The 25607-nt window shown below is 43.7% G+C and overlaps 1 protein-coding gene across 1 annotated transcript in view; it reads left to right on the forward strand.

Annotated features, from left to right (window-relative positions):
• dnah9 (dynein, axonemal, heavy chain 9) overlaps window positions 1-25292 on the forward strand; it is a 128776-nt gene extending 103484 nt beyond the window's left edge. Inside the window, exons 69-78 of the mRNA XM_041963466.1 lie at window positions 929-1077; window positions 3779-3906; window positions 8231-8458; window positions 10961-11152; window positions 11303-11494; window positions 14649-14819; window positions 18332-18514; window positions 22920-23173; window positions 23267-23402; window positions 25065-25292. Of these exons, the coding sequence (XP_041819400.1) occupies window positions 929-1077; window positions 3779-3906; window positions 8231-8458; window positions 10961-11152; window positions 11303-11494; window positions 14649-14819; window positions 18332-18514; window positions 22920-23173; window positions 23267-23402; window positions 25065-25292 (1861 nt within the window). The remainder of the gene's footprint in view (window positions 1-928; window positions 1078-3778; window positions 3907-8230; window positions 8459-10960; window positions 11153-11302; window positions 11495-14648; window positions 14820-18331; window positions 18515-22919; window positions 23174-23266; window positions 23403-25064) is intronic.
• Window positions 25293-25607: the final 315 nt, after the last annotated feature.

A 25607-nucleotide genomic window follows, 5' to 3' on the forward strand; every position in this document is an offset into this window, starting at 1 on the left:
TGAGCCTAATTATTAAACAAGACTATAGAAAACCTAGAAACCTTGAATGAAACTACAGATTTTTCTGGGTTTGCACATTGTTGGAAACATTTGTCATAATGAAAAATATGTAACATAGGTCTAGTTGTAGAGATTTTAATGCAGGAATGTCACACATTTTACCTTTAAGGGAAATAAACACCCAACAAGTTGAAGTCACATGTCATCAGTCGCCTAGGGCTGTCTGTCTCTCTCTGTGACCCTCGAGAGTTAAGTCCTTATTATTATCAGGCGTGAATACAAGACAATGTGATCAGGTGTCATTATTTAGGTGGTTTATCCTAAATCAGATTGTGTGTTAATAGCAGGGGGAAATGGGATCTTGATGACAAAACACTGAGGAGCCCTTTTGCTTTCAGAACAGTGTGATATAGGCTTTAAGTAAGGTGGCTGAGACCTCTATGTAAGCCATCTGTGTATTTGTGGTGCGCATCACACATAACTGAAGATATTTATTGATATGGTTGTCAACAACAGCAATGCTTGCTGCCAGAATCATTAAAGCATTTTTAAAAATTCAGTTTTTAATTGCTGTAATTATGAGTCATCCATCACAATATAATTTATGTGAACTTTGTGTCTTCAAATATTCTTCCAGCAAGGATTTACATTTGTAATGTTTATTTATTAAGAGTGAAACTGTTAACTTGCTGTTGGAACAACAGTAAGAAAATCATTATTTTTCAAAGGCTGAAGGATTTAATCCAAAGAGGCTGAAAGGAGCCACTGACAACACAGTCGTGACTTGAGTTAATATTTAGTCTATAAGCAGCTGTCTGTATAATGCACTGTGCTACAGAGGATTCCCGCTCTTCAACATATTCAGCTTGTCGGTCAAAGATAATAAAGAAGTGCTGAGGAGAACTGAGTCATATTCTCCCTCCCGCAGAGACTTTGTAGAGGAGAAACTGGGGAGCAAGTATGTGATTGGCAGATCACTGGACTTCGCCGTCTCCTTTGAAGAGTCGGGCCCAGCTACGCCCATGTTCTTCATCCTGTCTCCTGGAGTTGACCCTTTGAAGGATGTGGAGAAACATGGTAATACTCTCGCTTGTTTTATCTTTAATAAGCCATAAAATTCAGCCTCTGAGTGTGTTCTGGACTTTTATCACAGCATACATACTGCCAGTTTATCTTTCATTTCTTTGTCGTGGGAACGTACAGGATTTTTGCGGAACAGCCCATTGAAGTCAAGTGCAGGCATACCTGCATGCATGATTTCCACTTTGATTCCTACTGCATAGGATTATCAGTGAGAACAGCAGTCATCCCAACACATCTGCTATGTGTCTCTGCTGTGATATCAACCATCACTGCCAATGCACAACAGGCTCTGGGTAGATTGAAGGGATTATACTAAAGGTCACGAATATATGAGATGACACCGCTGGTGTATTAGGGGCAGCAGAAAGTAAATGTCATTGGTTTTTGAGTTACTTTACATTTCTGTATGAATAATGCGGATGGCAGCAAGGACGTGCTGTTTTGATTTTTGACCACAAATATGCCAAAAGTCGGAGCTTTTGTACTGACCTGGAACGGGGCGCCATCGCAGCCTGACACTTTTGAATCTGCTGCCAAATAATTCAGTCTGTGGGTATTTGAAGTCAGCTCCATGAAATATTCAGATTTCAGGGATTGTATCAGTTTGCTGGAACAAAGAGATTTCCTCAGTGTTCCTACTATAACCGAGTCACCATACGTTTTCAGCTCTCAATATTCAATATTCGAATAAGTCAATGTCATGACTGATTTACTGTTGTCTGATTTGACATTCTCGGATTTCTGTTTCCGCTTGAAAGTCCGTCTTGAAGAAAAGAATTCACAGCATATTCATTTCAACATGGACAGTCAAGTGTAGCTATCAAGAATACACAGTAACCCACTAGTGTTTGTGAGGGTGCCTCATTTTTACAAAGACTTGGATCCCAGGCAGCCATGGACCGACCGTAGACAGACCTTAAGCCCTATGTGAAATCCACCGTCCTCTCTAATATGATAAGAGGGAGCACTCCTACTAGAACTGCCTGTAAGGGGTGTGATCATTGATTATCAACACCCTCACTTGGAGCATAGTCAATCACATCAAAGCTAAAAGTAACCGATCGCTGCTTCTGTAGAGATGAGTGGTGATGATGAGTAGCAGCAGCCACATTACACTGAACCACAAAGAGGTGCTTTTCCATTATAGCTGTGACTATTGGGTTTCTCATTGGTATTAGGCTTCAATTAGATTTTCATTAGATAGATGATGTGATTTTGTATGCTCTGCAGGGGACTAATATCCCTGGGACAAAACTGCGCTATCTGCCTGGTTTCAGGTTGGAGCTTTAATGAAACAGACAGAAATAATTGTATTGTTTGAGCTAAATCTCAATGGGCAAAATCAGGGTGGGCAAGTAAAGCTGAGTCATTGGCTGCTGCTGCTGATGACCTTAAACGCATGCTGTGACTGGAAACCGGGCACTTCTGTTTATTTAATGACAGATAGATGTGAAGATCATTATCACTGTCATCTCCTTGTGTTTTCTCTTAAGCCCATTGATCACATCAGTCGCAGTCATAAGAGTACGTGTTGCTGGTTTGATATGTTCAGGACAAAGCTAGGCCTGTATAATGTCTGTTTATGGAGTTAATAGCTAAGCAGTCACCTATCTGCCATAGAGTTACCTCGATGATTCTGTTGCTTTCATAGTCTTTGAGCTTTTAACCAAGAAGTAACATATGGCATTTCATGCTCGGATGCCGTCAGGGACACTGATGATTCAGTATGCTGAGTAAAACATGACGATTCTGTGTCAAATATTGGTTCTGAGATGTACTGCCCACTTTTGGCTCTTGAATACTTAGCCTAGCTTAGCACAGAGAGTTGACGTTCAACGATCAAACAACAACTCGTTGTTGAAAATGCCATACCATGCTCAAATTCCTGACAAATTAAGGCCAAGGACAGCTGGTATTGATCCACCCTTGAGCTTGTACCATTATCGGCCCTTGTTGACAAAGCAGTCCGGTGGAGTAACATTACACACACTGTTTTCCAGTCATTGTGGACTGTGTCGTGACATCTCTGATGTCTGTCAAAAACAGAGCGGTTCCTGTGCTTAGCTCTTAGCTTTGTACTGGCCCTCGAAGCAGGGGTTAAAATGGCCATTTTGTTCACAATGTTGCCTTCGAATAGCAACGGCAGACAGCGAGGTGAGCCGGAAGGTCGGCTTTTATGAAGTTTTACATGCACAAAAAGCTACATAACACACTGAAGGAAAGGCAAAACCCAAAAAGCATCCCGTGGCCTCTTCAACACTTTCCATATGTGTATTTAACACATGTAGAAACAGAAAAAAAGATACTTAGCGAGCAGTTATCTTGCCCACTGAAGCCACACTACAAAAAGTCCTGTTCTCATAATCAAGCTGTCGGCTTTGTGCTCTTTCCAAACTCTGAACCAAACCCGAGTGGCTCTTGTGTGTATTGGTGGCGAATTAGCGATCAAGACACAAAATGTAAATAAGACAGCTTTGGAGGTGAAACAAGGAGTTTCATTGTTTTTCTTTTTTTTTACTTTGGATCAAGGCTAGCTCTTTACTCCTTCTAGTTGTCGTGCTAAGCTAGGCACAGTATGTGTCTGTGCTACCTCTGCATTCACCTACAGATTTCTTCTCATCTGACTCTCAATACTAAAACTGTTTGAGTTGAGCATTTTTGTTAGAAATGTTGCTCATGTGTTCTCTTCCCTCAGGGAAGAAGCTGGGTTACACATTTGACAACAAGAACTTCCACAATGTTTCCCTGGGTCAGGGTCAGGAGGTTATAGCCGAACAAGCCCTCGATTTGGCAGCGAAGAACGGCCATTGGGTGATTTTACAGGTACAGTATAAGCATACACACACCACACAGGCACAGACAAAAGCATCTCACTGTGATATTAAATATATTGTACAACAAATACTAATTTGTTTTCATGAGAACGCTCAGACAGTCATACTGGGTAGATCCAATTATAGTTTGGGGTATTTGAACCATGTGAAATGTATGAAATGACACTTCAGTATGATTGATAAAACATTCTGGCTCTCTCTGAATTGCAGGATGTGGTAAATCCCATTCACCTCACAGAAAAGGTGCCAAATCATAAAACATACAATTTCAATAAGAAGTGACATAGAGACACTCACGAAAACAAACATGCATATCTAAAACGCATTTTGTGAAATGAATACAGGGCTCATTTTGTCTCGAGGATTTTTTTATTAAGGAGTGGCTTCAGCTGGCACTTCCTTTATCTGTGCATGTTGTGAATGAGGTGTATTATCACATTGTTTTTCATTGCTATGGGATGTTTGCTTCTACTCCCCGGTTCGTCTGCATGGAAAAGTGAATTTAATTTTCTGCGGAAATTTCCTAACCGAAAGGGCCTCGGCATTATACAGTACAATATCTACAGCCCCGGTGTCTGTTCTCCTCTTATCTGGAGGGCAAGGCTGGCGTTTGCATTTTAAGTGGAAACCTTGGTGGAATTCTAATGGGAAGAATCGACAGATATGAACCGCAGACCCGGCACTGCGGGACACCCTTTTCTTTTAATTCACACAGCTGGTAGAAATTCAGAAAAGAGGACGAAAAAGAAAAAAAAATTGGGACGCCGTCACTCTCTGCTCCAGACCCAGGATAGCAAAGACAAGCAGTTGTTTAATTACCTTTGCATAAGATTCCAGATCGATAGGCTTAAAAAGGCCTTGTCCCCCTGGCAACAAACCTCCCACTCGCTTTATCATCGGTTGTCTGTTTGTCTGCCCGCTGAGAGCCACCCCTCTGGCACTGAGGCAAATGGAGGGGAGGGGAGGTATCATATTCTCGTCTCTCTTCTGATTTAACAGCAGCCTCCTTCCCTGATGTAACGCTCCATCCTCTCTCCTCTGTCCCTCCTCCCACCCTCTCATTCACATAACTTTCATACTTTAGTCTTATCATTTTCTCACACCACATCTACCCTCTTATCAATCCTCATGTCCTCCCATCTTTCCGACAAACCTGCTATCTCTCCCTCCTCTCCTCACCTTCTCACCTCAGCCATCCACCTACCTATCCAACCCCCCCCCCCCCCCCTCCCGTCGCACAGTCCACCTTTACTCTCCCGCTGCCAGGCCCGGCTCCATCAGCGGAGGGCCGGGTCAATGGCAGGTTCCCCTTCACTGACGGGTAATTATACAGCAGAACAGCAGCCCCTGCTCAGATGGGCCTAGGAGACAGAGATGCAGAAACTTTGAAAGCAGCCCATTGGGAGGAATGAGGTTGGGGGGGGTGGGGGGTGGGAGAGGCAATCAATCGGGCAGATTGGAGTTGAATATCCCACATCGTCCAGGCTGTGGGAATCGAGTGGCCTAAACCCGCCACCCTCCTCACACATTTACTGCGGAGGCCACCCCATTTGCAGGCGGTGGCAGGAAGAAGAGCATAAATGAGCGAGAGCAGGAGAGACAATTTGACGAAAATGCTCCCTCGACATCCTCTCTTCACTTTACTTTGTAAGGAAGAGCCAGATAGCTCTGCCAGTGATTCATGCATTCCTTCTTATACACTTAATAATAGAGTTGCACCATTTCCGACACTCTAAATTCCAGTCTTAAAGTTTTTCTTTGCTGTTATCTACAATGTTCGTCAACACAAAAGCACAGAGTGCCTGCTGGATATTGTTATGAGTTATATGAAGTCAGAGCAAACTATACCAACAACATATCACATAAGGAGAAGGTCAGGCTGGTGGAGGGAGCTGCAGCAGCAAACAGCGTTGGTTTGTGTGTTAGCAGAGTGATAGCGAGGAGTGTCGGGTCATAAAAGCCGCACTGCACAACTGCATGAGGATGATAGGGTGTGAAAATTCAACCGATAGCCACACAGCTGGTAAATGAGTCAACAACTGTGTGGGGTCAGTGAATCAGTGGATGCGAGCGTGACTTCAGCGCTCTGCCTGAACCCACGCTATGCTTCAGTTATAGCAGGTTTAATTTTTTCAGCTCTGTTTCTCAGAAATCACGATTTTGATTCCCATCAGTGTAGTATGGTGGATGGCTCTGATACTACAATACCCACGAGTCTCGTCGTAGAAAATTTAAAGCACCAAGAGCTTGAGGGTGAATCGTTTTAAGTTTCAGGTTGTGTTATCAGTTGTGTGTAACCCTTAGCTCATTGTTAGCAGTGCGCGTAACGTAATTTCTAGGTCGGTGATTGGATGGTGCCCAAAATACACCTTGGGAGTTCACTTTTTATGAAAAAAACAAAACAAAAATGGGTTTGAATTAGTTTCATTTCCATTCAAGAGCAGAGCTCCAGAGGCCAGCCATCTAACATCATTTATGCAGAATATAAGCAGGATTTTCCAAATCCTGGGCACCGAAATAACTTCACATAATGACAGATGGACAATAGCAAACTTTTTCAAAAGATAGAATTTATATGTATTACAGGGAGCTAGCTGACCATTAAAAATAAAGAGCCTCTAAACCTGCAACCCTCAGGGTGTAACCTGCATATTTGTGAACTTATCTGCACCATTTTTAAATTTCGACTCAGCGGTCCGTCATGCTGTCAGTGCCTGCAGTGTGTCGGCAGTCCTGTTCGTCCCTCAGCCCTGTTAGCTGTGTTCCTGTGTCAGTCTGGAGTGTGACTGCTTCTGCACTGCAGGGGGGGCCTCCTCAGCGCCGGAGCCCAGCTGCGCAGCTGTCCCCAGCGCCGCTCCTTGACGAATGTGTTTTTCACGTGTGCGAAAGAGAAAGACGGCGCGTGCGCGCACCTGCACGTGCTGATGTTTGCTCGTGCACGAGCCGCCGCGTGTGCGTGACAGGCAGCTCGATGTGCCATTGTGCTTTCCCTCAGGTTGCGTTTGATAGCAATGCATCAAAGACCTTGCCAGTGGTGTCTTCTAATGGGTTTTAGATGCAACTTTTATATTATTATGTAAATAGGTGACTCTTTGATGTAGTATCAGCGCAGTCATCACAGGGGCTGGAAGGCCCTTATCATAAGACGTTGAGGGAACAAAAAAATGTTGCACCTGAAAGTTAATTAAAAAGCCATAAAATAGTGGCTGCTCCTCCGTCTTGTTTGTTTGTCTGTCGGCCTGCTGGTCCGTCTCTCTCCTCCTGCCTTCCTCCCCCTCTTCTCCCCCTGCAGCCAGAGGATGAATGGTTTCATTACAGTGACAAGTTCTGAGGCAGTCTCTCACTTCTTCTGTTGGCTCACTTTATTGCCAAACTATTTACATGCCAAGAGGAAGGGTTGTACTCCGGCTTGATGAAAAAGCGCTTGAATTTAGACTTTTAATTTGTATACCATTCATTATTCTCCAAGGCATCGAGAGGCAAACTAACTTATCTGCTTCTCAGCTTGAAGCTCCTCCCGGATTTCTCCCTTTCAGAGAATGTAAAACTTTCCTCTTTTGTTTTTCATCAGCTTTCCCAAAAATTGACGTCCCGCTCGCTGTCATGTCGCGCCGTCGTGAAAGAGGGCTAACTGCAGCCATCATAAGGAAGATTAAATATGGAGAGCAAAGGGAAATGAGAAAGTAAAGAGGCTTATGAATTAATGACTGGAGTTATTAGTCCTGTAATTAGATTTAGGGAATGGGCAGTGCTGCATGGTGAGATGTGGGGGGCTTGGCTGACTCCTTATCATTCACAGGATATCCTGTAAGTGTCAGGACAGTTGAGATGGAAAATTGAGCTCATCCATGCTTGTGTGATAGTACAAGTCAGCTCCACTGCCCGCGCCGCACTCAGAGATGAATATGCAGAAAAGTCGGGCTGAAGTTACGCCGGAGAACAGTCGCTTAATGTCAGCAACCTGGAAATGGGTTTCAAGTGCTATGTACCATTTAATTTGGTGCCACATCAAAGTCAGAGGGAAGAGAGGAGAATATGCAACATTTTAATTGCTCCTTTTTGCTAGTTGTCATTACAAACATTATACGGTCAATTCCAGTATCAAGTACCTTATTAAGCCATTATGTGTTATCCATTAATGCTCAGACTTTCGCAGATATCCAACAGAAACATTTTCTGGGTGTAGATTAGGCTCTCTACCTTTGCAGGGGAGAATTAATTTTGCCTAACAACTTGTCCCCAACCAATAATATGTAATTCTCCTTCTTAACCCTATACTTGGCTGATCCCGTTTCCCGCTCCTCTCCCTGCAGAATATCCACTTGGTGGCTCGCTGGCTGGGCACTTTAGAAAAACTTCTGGAGCAGCATGCAGAGGGAAGCCACGAGAACTTCAGGGTGTTTGTCAGTGCCGAGCCCTCCTCCACCCCTGAGGGCCACATCATCCCGCAGGGCATCCTCGAAAACTCCATCAAGATCACCAACGAACCTCCGACTGGCATGCACGCCAACCTGCACAAGGCCCTGGACAACTTCAACCAGGTGATACCCTACCCCTAACCGTGATACAGGAGATACTATCACCTGTTACCAATCAACCTGTTTACCTGTGGAATGATCCAAACAGGCGTTTTTGGAGCGTTCCACAACTTTCCCAGTCTTTAGTTGCTCCTATCCAAACTTGTTTGAAACGTGTTACTGCATCAAATTCAAAATAAGCAGATATTTACAAAAATCAATGGAGCTGATGAGGTCAAATATTAAATACATTCAATTTGTAAACAGTGTTTTTGGAATCGTGGTTGTAGTTTACACTTCCATTACATCTCAGAGGCAAATCTTGCATTATTCACTCCCTTCCATTTATGTGACAGCTATATTTTCCAGCTACGTTTTACATACAAGATATAGGATCAGTTCATAAAATAGTATCCAGTGTTGAGGATTGAACTACCAAACAGTATATGAATTAATTAAAGCTGTACTAGTCAATATTTTTGTATTAACAGTTGATTAAATGTCAAAGGTGTAATATGGAAGTGTTCTATGACACAATTTCCCAGGCACGAGAGTCAGCTGGACTGACGTGAGACAAGGCACATGACAATCTGGCACAGGACAAGGGGAGACGCCGACTATATATACACATGGGGTAACAAAGAACAGGTGGAGACAATCAGGGCGGGGCAGACAATCAGACAGGCGGGAAAACACATCAGGAAGTCAGGGTCTGAAACGAGAGGAGAGTTAGGGTTTCACAATAAAACAGGAAGTGCAAGACCAGACTAGACGCTCGTGAAACTAACAGCTTCACAGACACGACGAGACATAACATTATAGCATTCTTCAGAACATTGTTTAGCAACTTTGACAATATGTAGTATGTTAGAGTTGTTCTTACAGCCTGTTCTGTTGCCCCAGTGGCAGCAGAACAGTACTTGTTTGCCATGAGTGGCAGTTGAGACAACACATGCCAATTTCCACTCCAGATTTCTCATCAAGTTGCCAATTTGCATGTAGGAGCTAGCAGCTGGCAAGAGTCACCTTTCACTCACCCTGTAATTGCCTCTGACCCATGGAGGACAGATGTGAACGTAGCACATGCTAACGTTAAAACTTTGCATTGTTACATTCTGCAGGCAGACGGTGGTATTACGTACATGGACGGAGATCACAACAAAGTCATTTGGCCTCTCCCACCTTTTCTCTACCTTATCAGTTCTCCTCTCTATCTAAGCCTTACCATTACCTCAGTGCTTTGCTGCCAATGCATCCTCCCCCTCACCATTACCTGAGTGCTCGCCTTCCTCCAGTCCATTTCCACGATCCTTAGCTTGCCGATGTCTATCTGCCTGATAAGTGCAACGCGCTTGTGAGCCCCGCCTTATGCGGAGCCACAGGGAGGTCCGCTGAGGTAAGGATGGAGGGAATATTCCAGTCATGTGTACTCAGTGAAAGCTAATCAATGTTAGGCTAACTCTTTGTAATAGCCCACCCATGTGGCTAAAGCCGGCGCTAAGCCAGAGAAATGACAGTTTCTCTCCTCTTGACCTTTTCACTGGGATATGAGTACAACTCCTCTCCCTATTTCCCTTCGTTCGACGCAGTCTGGGTGGGCTACAGTTAACATCTGGCAAGATGGTATAGGTTTTTACTGAGGTAACACTTGTATAGTACTGTTGTGAAATAAGCTGTTATGGATTAACGCTTGCCTGTTTACTGAAACTGATCGAATCAGTTTATCTTTCAAATTTTCCAGTTATACAGACTCACGCATAGCCTGGTGCTAATCTTGCATCTCTATCTGTTCAAAGATATCGAGGTGTGTTTTTCAGCGCGTATGCATGCACGAGTGTGTTTATGTGTCTTTCTCCCAGTGATCCGACTGCATGTCATTTCTCTCCACTCCACAGGTCATGAATAGGGAGGCTAGGCATCTCTTTCAGCTGTGTTGAGCACAGGAGTACAGTGCAGAATATTAACTAAATCTCCAAAAGGGTGTGTGTGTGTGTGTGTGTGTGTGGTAGTCAGTCTTCACTGTACTTGTGTGCATGGTGCGTGTGCATCGTAGGAGTCAGCTCCCCAGGGCACTGCACCAGAAGTGAAAAGGCCTTCACCGCAGCACTCACCGTGACACATGCTGGAATAAAGAGAATTTAGCCTTCCTATTTCCATAGGGGTTATTGGCATGCTTATTTAACTGTCTCTCCCCCTAGAGATTACAATGCCATTTACGTCCATTTTTTTATTTGCCTGTCTGGAATAATGAGCCCAGGAGACGGTTGGAGGCTGAAAGCGCCTGACAAGTTGTGACAATTAAAAGGGAATCTCATCGTCGGGTTTATAGCTATCTAGTCATCTCATTGTCTGTCTGTTAGTGCGCCGCAGCGCGGGGGACTTGACAAAATAGAACAGATCACAGAGCTGCCTGCCACAACTTTTTACCTGTAACAGACCAGCGTGGCTCCGGTAATGCAGCTGTACAGTTCAGGAGGTGTGAGCACGTGTCTTTAAAACATGTATCTTTGTTTTGCTGTTTTCAAGGACACGCTGGAAATGTGTGCACGGGAGAATGAGTTTAAGAGCATTTTGTTTGCCCTGTGCTACTTCCATGCCGTGGTGGCAGAGAGGAGGAAGTTCGGTCCTCAGGGCTGGAACAGATCATACCCCTTTAACACTGGAGACCTCACCATTTCTATCAACGTCCTCTACAACTACCTGGAAGCCAATCCTAAGGTACATGTGTTTCTGGTTTTCTTTTATTCCTGTGCAAAGGATTACAAAGGCTATGTAATCTTAATTGGAAATCTAAACACATGCGACCTCAGCTAAACACCACAGGCCACCTTCCAGCAAAGCAGCATCCCCTCTGTCCCCAAATCCTAGGTGCCGTTTGATGACCTGCGCTACTTGTTCGGCGAGATCATGTACGGGGGTCACATCACGGACGACTGGGACCGCCGTCTGTGTCGGACCTACCTGGAGGAGTACATCAAGCCTGAGATGATGGAGGGAGAGCTGTACCTAGCGCCTGGCTTCCCCTTGCCCGGAAACATGGACTACAACAGCTACCACCAGGTGAGGCGGACAAGACAGTGCCTTTAGATTACATGGATACAAAAAACACAAAAAAGACAGCACAAAAGAGTGAAATCAGGCAGTAAATACAATGAAATCCATAGTTAGAATACAAGAAAATATTATGATTACAGCAGTGGCATTTTAGGTGTTTACTTGGGGCCATCAGGGGTCCCCAAGGGGCTATATGTGGCCTCCAGCAACTTAATGGTGGTTTAATATTGCTAAAATTGAATCACTACAATTAAAAGTTTGTTTTTTTCTCCATCACCATTCCCCATGTACAGTGTGGAGTTCCACAATTCAATGCTAAATCAATAAACAATAAAACTCTTCCCATATGGGTCCCTGGGACATAACAGATTGTAGTCTGAGTAATATAAATATTTCTCTGAGGTGGAGCTGCTCTGGGTAGAGGGAGTTTGCCAGTAAGACTAACTGGCCAACTTGGATGTTAGCAAATTGAGATTACAAAGCCATCTGACAGGGAAGGTTCAAAGTCAAAATAAGCGGAGTTAAATGAGGAACACAATAAAATTATGTTTTGTTAACACCTTCTTTCAATGCACTCTATTGGGAAAAAAATAATCGGTTAATACCGCTTGTCCTTGATTAATCTAAGCTTTGCATCCTTGGCATTCAAGGATGCAAAGCAAAGGACAAATACAGAGACAACATGAGGGCTTGGTCACACCAGGATTTAAGAAACGTTCGAGCGAATCAGTCCCGTTCAATAGAAACTACACAATCAGAGCCAAGTCCCAGCTGTGCATTCACCTTGAGTTAAACTTGACATGTGTCGCTCTGGTGACAATGGAAAGAACTTCAAATAGAAAGAGGGTGTCATATCAGCTGTGTCATGCTAATGATACCTTATTTGATCCATTTCTGCTAAAGACGAAGCAACAATAACTGACCATGGCCATGAGATACTGTTTTTCAAAGGTCTCCTGGAAAAAGTCAGTAAGAGGACCATTGCTTAATATTGTTTAGCCAAATTGCTCCTGTATTTCCTGTGTGTGCTGTATGCCATGAATGAAACCAGCCACAACCAACAGTATCCACTGCACAAGTAGTCACTCCAACCTCACGCCATATAAGAGCCTCAATATTGGATGATTCTTTGGATGTTTTTTAATGCACAATGCCTACATTTTACCTACATTATATATTTTTTTAAAAGATTCTGGCTATCTGCAACCTCTGCAGATAGCCAGCTATGGTACGGGTAAGGTTAAGCAACTAAAGTGAGTACATAAGGTCAGGTTAGAAGAGAGATGAACTTTGTCAAAGAGATACTCTTTCACCGTTGTTATTAATCGTTCAGATCCGAGGCAGGAGATGAACTCAAATTCCCAGCATGAAAGTCGGACTCGCTTTCAGCCACACACCCGCCCACAACCTCTAACCTCCACACTTTTGCTTTCCGCTTTGATTCATAAAGTTCACACCACTGAACACAGAGGGTGTTGGAAGTCATCGAATGTAGACGGAATTCTTTGACGCTGGGTCGCTACGTCACCAGGCAGCTAACGCCACCTGTTTCTTGAAGAAGCACAAACGAATTTGGCTTAATTTGAGATCGAACCGAGGAGCTGGAGCTGCCACGCTGCCGTGGTCGTTAAACATTTAAAAGGCTTAGAACAAACATACCACATACATCCGCTTCGTCCCCGCCGTGATCGGCATTAAGGATGTTGACCTGACTGCGCCTCAGTTTGCTTTAGAACACTTCATACACAAGTCCTGACAGCTCCAGGCAGCATCGGGTCACTGCTTCACCTCAGTCTACCTCACCCTGTCTGTCTTGCATTGCTATTTATCATTGAACACGAACCTTGATTGACAGGGTGAAATCAGAAATGAGGTAGGCTGTGGTGTCAGCTGCAGCAGCGCACTAGAAAGCCTCACATATTATGTGTCATTCTCAGAAATTAATAAACAAGCAAGGCCAAGCATATTTATTCCAGATTTGAAGTGGATTTTTTTCTTTTTTTTTGGAGGGGGGGGGGGGGGGGGGGGGGGGGGGGGGGGGGGGGGGGGGGGGGGGGGGGGGGGGGGGGGGGGCAGGAACCAACTTCGCTGGAGTCCCTTAAGAAAAACCGACAACTGCCAACATTTATATGAATGACAGTCGTTCAGGAAATGTGTTCTTGCAAACAGTTCAGATTTCCCCCATGAGGTCCGCAGGGAGGCAGAAGGAGCGGGGAGTGCAGCATGTATTTAATTTTCCCTCAGTCTGGGTGCTGCTCAGCGGGCACATCCTGGCTGTCACAGCAGCTCTGGTGGGAAGGGCTGCAGCGTTTTACATTCGACTGTCACCACGCAGCCAAGCCGAGGGCTGAGCGGTCGCGATTTGGCCGAAGAACAGGGGCTGCAAAGGTCTGTTAGGCCAAAATCTCCCTCACAACCATCTGGAGCAAACATTATATTTAGGAGAGGAGCTGAGCGGGATTGGCACATAGAAGGAAGGTGAATCAGCAGTTTTACTCCTCTTTCAACAATATACAGGTGTAGGCAATCAGCAAAAGTTAGCCAGCGGAGATCAAACAAGCGGACTACAAAGTGTTTCTGTATTAAAGGCCAATATATTTTCCATCAAAACTTTCATCAGGACATTATGATTAGAAGAGCTTTTTTTTTTCATTTAATGTAAGTGCCTCACAAAAAGCAGTCTTTTTCAGCTGAGCTTCCACTTTCATCTGCACTAACTTGAAAGCATATTGATATTCATTATGGACCAGCAGATGGAAAATGCCACATTTCCTTCCCCTTGTTATGGTCATTAACAGTCTGTCAATTGATCCTGAGTCTTTGTATCTCACCCAGAAATATCCCATCGTTTATATGGTTCCATTCTTGTCCTTTGTCAGCAGTACTGCAGAAGTAACACCTGAGAGGAAAAAAGGAAGTGGCAGGAAGTAATTGGAGTTGTCAATCTCCATGCTGTTAACAGGGTTACAGTTCAGGTCGTGTGTAAACCTCTTTACAAATTGTTTTAATTTCCAGGAAAAGAGCAAAAAACACCATGTATTTCTTTTAAACTCTCTTCAAATCCTGAATTTGAGGTCCAAACACAAATCCATAAATCTGGGTTAATATTTGATGGCACAACAGTTCTACACAGTTCTGACGTGGATTTCTTCTGCTCCAGTATATTGACGACTCCCTGCCGGCTGAATCGCCCTACCTGTACGGCCTTCATCCCAACGCTGAGATCGGCTTCCTCACGCAAACCTCGGAGAAGCTTTTCCGCACTGTGCTGGAGATGCAGCCCAGGGACGGAGGAGTCGGTGAGGGCGGAGGGACGACGCGTGATGAAAAGGTAAAGTATCTGTTGACATGAGAGATGGATTGATATGTGGATTGGCTGATGTCACGTCCATTCATCGTCTGTCTCTGATATGATTGTCAGTTTATATTGCACCCGGCGTGGCCAAAAGTATACGGACAACCAAACAAGTGATTGCTGAACATCTTGCTTTAATCTGCTGCCTGCTCTATAAATCAGTTCCTGGTTTTGCTTATTAAATGTCAGTGATAGTGAAACAGTCCAATCAGAGGTAATGCATTTAGGTGTAGTCCAAACCCAAACATATGAAGTTTACAATCACATATGACAAAGAAAAGAAGCAAATCCTCACATTTGAGAGGCGGCACCAGTGAGTGTTTGGAATTATTGCTTGAAAAATGACTACAGTTTATCAATTATCACAATAGCTGCTGATCGATGAACTAATCAGATAATCGACTCATCATTTCAGCTCTAACAGGGAGATCATTTTGGTCATATGAAATATCTTTGATGTTATGCAGGTTCTCATGGAAAGGCTTGATGTTAATCTCAAACTCCAGATCTCAGATGTTTGATTACTGTTTGAGTTATTTTCTTAAGACTGTTCTGGGATCTAAAAGCTGTTTTTGAAGCTTTTTTTTTTCTTCCCATGACAAAAACAAATATTGACTACTTTTGCAACATCAGTTTAGACATAACTTCTAAACCATGTAGGAAATCTCCATGAAATCATGTGTGCTCAGGGGGTGCTCTATCATTATTCATTGGATTTGTTTGGTTAGTTTAACCATTATGTCCATCAGGACTTTAATGTTGTCCCAAAGAGTCCCAAAAACATCTCTACAATTTTGAATTGACAGTTTGACAATTCTCTAACGTATCCCCTTTTTTTCTCTTAGCAACTTTAAGACATATTATAGGAAAATGCGTGCATGCAAGAAAAGTATATGATATACTGTTCATTTTATTTTAGTATGCAAATGTTGCATCTTTGGCCATTTTTTATAAACCAAAAAAACAAAACAAACGAACAACACATGATGCTGTGCATGATGTATGCCTGTGATATTCAACCACAAGACTCCATGTTTTTTATGGCTGCACCATTCCCTCAACTACAAACATTCTTAAGCATCAGTTACACACACATTACCCAAAATCCAGTTTGACATATTTCATACTTTAGGAAACTTTGGAGTCTACTTTTTAAAAATCAAGGTCTGTGAGTTTGAGCAGCGTCTGGCTGCACAGAATGAATATGTGATGATGGACCCACTTGCACGTCAGTGAGGTTTACTGGCATAAAAAGGTGGCATTTAAACTCTTGTTATGATTCTGATATGACACTCTGTCTTGAAAAGCGGAGCCCTCACACAGGGGAGATGCACCGAACAATAAAGCGAGGCCTGTCTCACTAAACTGTGGGCCACAGCGCCAAATCTTAAATGTGTGATGACAACAGGTGACATTCTCTGTAGCGGCTGCACACTGAACTGAAAAGAAATTGTGGACCAACTGTTCGGGGCCTCTGACAGCACCCAGGGTGATTTGTACAGAGATAGCATTTTCTGGTGCATTTTCTGGTTCAGCACTGCTCTGAAATAAAGCTTATATGAGTGTAAAAGCTCATACAAATATTCTGTCACAGAGAGTGCAGTCTCGCGCACTCCCTCAGTGTCACTTTTTTTTTATATCATAAATAAGTGCCCCCCTTGTCTGAGTGTTAGCTTGGTAAAAAAGTCCTTTATGCTTATTGTTGCTTGAAACAAGCAGCAAAAGTGAGTCATGTTCCATCTTTTTTAAACTGATTTCTCTTCTGGAATAAGAGGTGCCTCTTCTGCGTGAATTAAAACACTATTAATCCTAATGATTGCATCTTGGTAAGTGTAAAAACAGTGTAAATTACAAGTGATGAAGTTATATTCTGAATCCCTCATGTTTAGCCCCAGTTTGCGGCTCTCATGTCAGAACATTACATTCCAGCCACAGTAGTATTTAATTTCACTGAATGATACCGTGACACCTTTGACCAACCTGAAAAAACAACACTTTCTTTGAACCATCTGGATAAAAAAATCATTTGTCCACTGCACAATGGAAATATTTTTTAATCCAGTCCTCAACCTGTGACTCTTCCTGACCAAGTAGCCACCCACAACCACGTTATTTAGTTTGGGGCTTTCATGTAAAAATATGGTAAATTTGACTGCGCGTGTACTGCGAATTGACTTTTGAGTAAAGAGGGGCTGTTGAGAAGGATCTGATTTTTAAGAACAATCTGTTTAATAAAGGAGGTTTACATAAGTCTGACCCAAGTTACCATCAGCCTGCATCCATCCAGTCTAGCCTGGTCCTGGTCAAGCTAGTTTTCAGGTTTGGTTCACCTCAGGCCGAACCAGTGTGACCAACAGTCTGACAGAATGAAACGCTCCCTGACGTCTCCTCTGTGCTACTGCGCTGTGACATTTTGAACTGGCCTGCATTTATTCTGTATCAACACAATTCTCCAGTCATGTCCTTTTTAATTCACGTAAGATGAAGGCATTAAATAATTTTGGCTTCATAGTAAGCAACATTTTCGGCACTAAAGAAAATTCAGATCGCTCGTAGGGGACTTGAACCAATGATGTCATGATTACAAGACGAGTGCTGGAATAACTCGGACTACTTGTGTTTGTGTCAAAGTCTGAGCTCACCACTGCTCTGAGTCATGCTGCCAGAGAAGATGGAGAGCAGGGTGTATATACTGCAGGATACAGGTGTAATGATGAGTGGCTTGGTGGCAGGTGTGCTGGTTGCCACACCCTGATTGAAACACACGCACACACACACACAGCAGAACAGCACAAACACTAGAGATGAGGGAGGAATCCTGCTAGACCGTAAGAACCACTGCATGTTGTGTGTGTGTGTGTGTGCGCTTCCGTTCCTCTGTGTATTATGATGTGTGACCTTTCTGGCTCAGAGGCCTGGATACTCCTGCCTTAACAGATGACAGCCATGCAGAGCTTACCAACGAGGCTCACTTTGTATTCAGCGCGCTCGCTAGCTGCCAAACCCAGATCAGATATTTGAACTGGAAAATCCATAGATATGATGACCTCATATCCTTTGTTCGGCACCTAATCCGTTGATTGATCGCTAATGCTGGTTGCCTTGGGAAAATGTTGACACAGACGTTAGCTTTCATCACTTACCCACAAAAATATGATGTGAGCATTGATTTTCTGGAGGGATTAGACTGTTATTGAAAACAAAGAGCTGCCTTGCAAAATAGATCTTCATGAATATTAATGGTTGTGTCTGTTTCAGACTGTAACAGTTTCTCAGGCTGTCAGCGTTAGCAGTGCTGAGTTTATCTGACACAGATAACCCCAATCTCTCGTGAGCCTTTCATTTCGATGAGTATTCTCTCCCCCTTTGCTGTTTCTTGTCCTGAGTATCTTTGATTGTAACAGTAAGACGGATCCAACAGCAATTTGCACTGCCAGTTCACTCGCTCACTCCCGGACACACTTGTTCATTCCTTGACACATCATCAGGTGCGTGCGGTGCTGGAGGAGATCATGGAGAAGCTCCCGGAGGAGTTCAACATGGCAGAGCTGCTGGGCAAGGCAGAGGAGAGGACTCCCTACCAGGTGGTGGCGCTGCAGGAGTGTGAGCGCATGAACCTCCTCACACAGGAGATCAAACGCTCCCTGCGAGAGCTCAGCCTGGGACTGAAGGTGAGCAGCCTGTAGTGAGAGCTACCCTTATTTTACAGCTTTAGTTACAGGTCACCTTTCAGAGTAAAATTTAAAATACAGTACGATCAGATTATAGATTACAATAAACTGTATGAGATTAAAGCAGAGGTTTCCAGCCTTTTTGACTTGTGAGCTCTTCCAAAAAAGCAGCATGACCCTGTTGTCTCATGTGCATGAACACACACTCAGTCATAATCAGTCATGTTGAGGTTCTTTAACCTCAGCAGACGTTTTCTTCATCCACCGAGACTTCTGATTTCAGCGAGTAACAGAAAAGTCGATGTGTAAAGCAAATGTCAATATTTTCGGTGGACCGAAGTATTCCAAGTTCATTAATTCATCTTATTTATGCCCATTTGGGGGCAGTGGGTAGCAGTAAACACAACACAGAGTTTGAGAGTTAGCAAACAGTCGCATATTTACACATTCAGCAACATTAGCATTCATCTGGAGTCATGTTTCCGGCCACCCGACTACGTTAAGTCCAATATTCACTCGCCTTTTAGCTCTGTTCAAGCATGGAGCTGCAGCAGGGGATGGAGGGTCACTTCCCCTTTAATTTATGAAATATGGAAAACTCCTTCATCTTTGTAATGACCAGACATGTCATCAGATCTTCAAAAAAGCTGACAGAAAGAAGCTATTTGTTCCATTAATATTCAGATGTCTCACATGTCAACACTAGTGACACACAGTGTGCCTGAGCCACACACCTGGACAGTCCAGAGGATGATCTGAGTTTCAGTCACTTGTTTTTTGAAAACTGGCTCTGCAGTTGATTTGTCGCTCAGCTGTGTCGCTGGAAGCTGACCAGGTTATCATTGTGTTGTTGATCGACACACACACACAGCTCCGGTAAATTTTTTGCTGAACATCCAACACGCTGCCACTGGTAAACAGAAATGCGGCGCGTTCGATCATGCAAAACCAACATGATGACAGAAAGAATTAAAGCCGTCAGGAGAGCAAGACCCCGTAAAAGCTCGACTTTGAACATTTATTCAGTAGTGCTGACTAGCAGGTTTAGTTTTCGCGAGTGGAAATGACATTCCAGCATGTCAAAATGTCATTATGACTACTTCAAATGTTAGTTTGAGATAAAGCAGTTTTGACGTCTGACAAATATTTTTTCACATATAGAAATTACATTTCAACCAGTCAAAGCTCATTTACAGAGATCCTGAATTTAATTACAGATATCACAAATTCCTTTTCACTACTAAGAATGATGATTACAGATGGAGTATCTACAGTTGAATTTCCACATGTTGGAAATGCAGTTTCCCATTTTGGATATAAATGCATTTCCGATTTGTCCAACATATGAACAAACCTTTTCGATTACATGGGCATTATGTTATTAAAGTACCATAAATCCATAAAGGCTGAGTTTTAAATAAGCGAATAAATGACCATGATCATGTCTGATATACAGCCCAGATTACATACTCATTTTGGATAGGTCCATATGTCACTGAAGATATCCATGACATTTTGACTGGTTTCCTTTTTTGATATCTAAAATTCAGTTCTGACTAGCTCTTAAGGGAATTGCTAGAAATGGTGTTACAGTTTGCTACAGTTGTATTTCAGGAATCTGAAATGCAACTGTAGATATCTGAAATTACATTCTCACTAGTCACAATTCCAAGATGACATATCAATAACTTCATTTTGGCAAGTCCATCTGTAGTGTAAGAGCAATTGGAAATATCTACAATTAGCATTTCCACTAGAGAGAGTTAAACTGTTGGTAGGAATAGTTAAATTTTGACCAGTGAGAACTGAGGTGTAGATGTCATTATCCACCATATGTCGATTTCAACACATCAAAGCTGAATGTCTGTAATTGAGTTTGAATAGAAGTCGATGCTGAAAGTTGACTAGTAACAGACATCAACAATAAACATTTCCACTGGTAAGAAATGTAATTGTTGATATCAAGAATTAACAATTTGTCTATACTGAGAAATGAATTGGAGATATCTTGAATTGGAATTGCCATTAGTCCAAAATTACATTCTGACTAGTCAAAAAGCAGTTGTTGATTTCTACAATTGTTACCACTGCTGATTAGGTGTTAACAGGGCTCGCCATACACAGGTACTGCTATTCTGTTGTATTATTTGTTTACATTTCTGCAAAAGTTGACACACTTAAAGTCTGAGCAGTTTCTGTTTGCAATGTACCCATGACACCTCAGACATAATGACATCCTCTGACAGGGTCAGTCGCACTGAATGATATCAGTCAGTATCATGTAAGATGTTTCATGTCTGTGTGTTCAGTTTCGACTGAGTTATGACTATAAATCACCTCACCCTGTACGTCTGCCCGTCCCCCTGTGGAGGCTTTTGGCTTTGTCCCGCTCACTGTCCCTGTCTATTACAGACCATATCTCATGATTTCCTGATGGTTAAAATGCCATCAGGAACAATGAGTTAAATTGCAGAGGAGTAAAGTGACTATTTCTTTCCCCACCTCCCCCATAATGTTAATCATGTCCAAAAGGGGCTCATTTCTCATTTGGTTATGGGCCCCCCTCGGCCCCACCTAATCACCCTCGGGTGTCGGCTGATGAGAACCACTGGCTCAGCAGGGATGGCGCTAAGAGCTATAAAACTTAAATGTAAAACAAATGAACTTCGAGTGAACTGTCGCTCAAAATCCGCCACAAAACCCTCAATTGTCCTCAGCGCCTATGATTCACACCACGTTGGCTGGGCTGCTGTTCGACTCTGACGCGCTGCTGCATTAGTATTCCTGCACAACTAAACCTTTTTCTCCGTCGTTTGTCAGAGGCCCAGTCTTCAGAATGACTCAGAGATCTGGCTTACAGAAGAGCAGAAAGGAATGAGACGTCTGCGCTCTGTGTGTCAAGCCTGACTGAGTCGTGTGTTAACAACAAGCGAAAAGAGAAAGGGGGGGGGGGGTGGATGTGTAAAAGCGTTTGTCAGGAGTTATGAGGCTTCGATCTCCCGACACTACAAGCCTCAATAAATCGGCTCAGTGATTTAAAAGCCATGTAGACTATTGTACCAGCAAATGGAATCATATTTCGTCTTTATAGTGGAATAAATAGGAACTATCAGAATGTCGGCCTTGGTGAGATGGTGCAGCTTCGTACTGCCACGGTGTGTCAAAGTGTCCGCGGCTGAACTGACGGATCAAGATTATTTCGAGGAGCGTCGCGAAGGTGAAAGGTTCACGGTAAATGCACAGATGTAGATCAATCTGCAGGACCTTATCACCGCCAGAAAGAATTGCTATGACTGTCACACATGGGTATCTGCACATCAGCAATACATCAGCTCCAGTATCAGTGGGTGAAGGACACCACTGTTTCCACTCATATGCTGTCTCATTACTCCTCTCCTGGCCATCTTACAGCATGTTTCCTTATCTGGCACGGTGTGCCCGTCTTCATGTTTATGCATGCATCAGTAGTTTCGGAGGGCTTGTTACTGTTCAACACCTTATGCGGCTGGGAGGTGTCACCTCCAATGCTTAGCTGCTGAGACAAACAGGAAGTGGCACGTTGAACTCCTGCTCCCTCTCTGTAATGGAAATTCACAAACCCAACCAGGAACTTACTCAGTACAAAAGAGGCAGCGTCTGTCAACACTGAGAATAGTCGTCCTAATTAAAACCGCTATTATCCAGATGATCATAAAGAGGATAAAAGCATAATTATCCAACAGATTTTTCTGATATCCACAAGCAGCCTGTTCATCAAAGCACAGCAAACACTGGAGTCTTCAAATTATTGCAGTGATGAAGTTTATGTCTGTCTGAAATGAAATTGCATGTTGTTTTTCTGCTGCAGCATGCACCGTGCTCTCCTTTGAGCAAAACAGTTCCCAGAATGGCCAAATGTTTATTATATAGTCAGACACGAAAAGAGCCACAGACTCTCTAGCTCATGTGTCCTTCTTATCTTCAGACATGAGGCCTCTCATCACAGAGAGCAGCGAGCTTGAACTCCGTCCTTCAGAGTTCGCCGTACTCTCAGTTAGCGATCGGCACGACGATGTTCTTGCTGACATCACCGGCTTCAACACGAGTGACAACTTGTCAGCTCAAGGTTCCACTTACTCGCTTTGTCGCTTTCTTTCACTTTCACCAAACCAGTTTGTCGGTCAAGCACGGCTTTGGTGGAATCATCTAATCGGTGGATTTGTTCACAGGGATGAAGTAAAACCATGAAAATCTTCAGATGCACCACATTTAACTTCTTTGAAGTTTAGAAGATAGTTTTTTTTTCCTTTCTGCAATACAAAATATTAACAATCAATTTGAAAGCCTTTTGTTCTGTTTGACTACAAAATGAATGATTTCAGTTGGACATTGAATGTTTTCCTTTCCCGTGGCCCCCACCCTTCAGGGCGAGCTAACCATGACCAGTGACATGGAGAACCTTCAGAATGCTATTTTCCTGGACATGGTGCCAGACAGTTGGACCAAGCGGGCTTACCCCTCCATGTCCGGCCTGGCTCTGTGGTTCACCGACCTGCTGGCCCGGATCAAGGAGCTGGAAGGCTGGTCTGCGGACTTCGTGCTACCCTCTGCGGTGTGGCTGGCTGGCTTCTTTAACCCGCAGTCCTTCCTCACAGCCATCATGCAGGCTATGGCTCGAAGGTAGGGCTGGTGTGCCTTAGGACATGGAGGCTTGAAATGTGATAGAAAGCAGTTTGGTGTGAACCTGTAAATCTCCCCGTGTTCGGCCGGCAGGAACGAGTGGCCTCTGGACCGCATGTGTCTGCAGTGTGACGTCACCAAGAAGAATCGCGAGGACTTCAGCTTACCGCCTCGGGAAGGGGCCTACGTACACGGGCTGTACATGGAGGGGGCACGCTGGGATACGCAGGTACATGAGTCACTCATTGAGTTCTTTGTTGGGCTGACTGTCACCTAGGGAAGCAAAGAGCTGACTCTCCAGGGAAGGTGTGGCTATAATAATCAAAAAGAGCACACTTTGCAAGCAAGCTCCTTACACAGAAATGCTCCTTTACACTCTACTTCCAGTGATGGATGATAGACTAACACGTGAACATAAGGTGAGTTAACCTCAAAATGCATTTTTAAACTGAGTCAAGTAAAGTAACTTTGATATTTTGCCCCTGAGGGGCCTCCACATTCCCTTTGTGGCTTAATTTTCTGCTTTGCATCCTGCTTGCGTTTGGCTCTCGGAGCGCAGTGCATCACTCAGCTTCCCAGGGCTCTATCTATCTACATACATACAGCTACTGTATATGCGCCCAGCTTTCAAGGAGCATCCCTGTAGACTTCTTAATTAGGGAATGTGCAGAGTGTGCACTTGAACACTTAGATCGCCCTTTAGAGGAGTGGTTCCTTTTTTCTTCATTAAAGTTGGAGACGCGGGCAAATAGACAGGCGGACAGACGGGCCGGGCGGCTTCTCCTCACAGCTCCTCCACCCTCCTTCTCCCGCTCCTCCGCCCCTGCTCGCGTCCTCCCCTCAGCCCCAAGGCCAGTTCTGTGCCACGGGCTGGGAGCAGCGGAGAGTGAATGGGAGAGAAAGCGGCGCTCCATCTGGACACAGCTCCGTGCAGCAATAAAAGTGAAAGATTTATGATAAACTTACTCATCTATATTAATGAACCTTGCATTTTATTCAGAGGGGTTCAGACATCAAAGACAGCTCGATAGCGTTTATGATAAACACCTTGTGTGCTGCTGAAGAGAGATGATAGAGATGCAGACATTACACAGGGGAAGCTTGTGTGTTTATGTGACGGACACCACTTAATGGTGATGAATACACCAGCTTTGTAATGCGTTTTTATTCTCTCAATGTGTTGTGAGATTATACAATAAAGATGGATATTTGTTAGCGTCCTAACAGTGTATATATAGTGTCATTAAATTAAATTATATTGAATCTCAATGAGCCCACACGGCCTGTTTTAAGATCCCCATTATTTGTATTTACCCAAACAGACATAAAGTTATTGGTATTTAACACCCCTTTAAAGTTTTATAGCAAATGCAGATGCAATTAGGGCTTTGTCCTCCGAGCTTTCCAAAGTCATCAGGATTTACATTCATTCCTGAAAGTCACTGTGCATGCATGGTGAAACTTCTGTTTGTCAGGCGCTAAGTGTAGGAGGATTAATTAATGAGACAGACCACTCTGTTTCAGTGTGTTTATAGAGTGTGTATTCTAAGGCAGGGCAGCTTGACTTCGACTCAAACTCTGCTGACTTTCACCACTTCTTCAAGGGTACCACAATATTGTGTTCTGCAGACTGGAAGTCTAACATCGCTTGTGCCAACTTAGATTAGTCAAACATCTATTTTTTTTTTTCCTACAAAAGGACATTATTAAACGCAGCCTCAATGGCAAGAACAGAGTCTGGACCAAGTTCTCGCTTCACCTCAAACTAATTTCTAACTTCCTTCAGCTCTGTGAAATGTTTCCGTCTGTGGTTGACTGGCTTGTCACCCCCCCACCTCCTTCCCTCCTCCCTCCTCCTCCTTTCCCCTCCAAACTGTCTTTTTCTCTACAGACCGGCATGATTGTAGATGCCCGCCTGAAAGAGCTCACGCCGACCATGCCAGTCATCTTCATCAGGGCCATTCCTGTGGACAAACAGGAGAGCAGGAATGTGTACCAGTGTCCCGTCTATAAGACCCGCCAGAGGGGGCCCACGTACGTCTGGACCTTCAACCTGAAGACCAAAGAAAATCCCTCCAAGTGGACTTTAGCTGGCGTGGCCTTGCTCCTGCAGATCTAGCCGGGGTTGAAGTGCTTTATTGTGGTGATTATGGTGCCAGCAGGGTCAAGAGTTAGATTCAATGTAGACCAGACACTTACTGAAGAAATAATGCTGTCTTCCTCTGACGAACATAAAGGTTACTTCAGAGGAAATAAAACGCATCCTCGCTCAACTCAGCGCACTCAGGGATTCTGCTGCAACAGCTTACTCAGTGTGATACGACCAGTAGCTCATGATGGCTACTGGAAGCTAAACTGGAAGTAAAACAATATGTATGCTTTATATTCTATTGTAACATTTTGATTTGATACTGTATATGGAGGAGAGGTGTTT

Source organism: Chelmon rostratus, chromosome 21 (assembly GCF_017976325.1).
Source record: "Chelmon rostratus isolate fCheRos1 chromosome 21, fCheRos1.pri, whole genome shotgun sequence".
Lineage (NCBI taxonomy): Eukaryota > Metazoa > Chordata > Actinopteri > Chaetodontiformes > Chaetodontidae > Chelmon > Chelmon rostratus.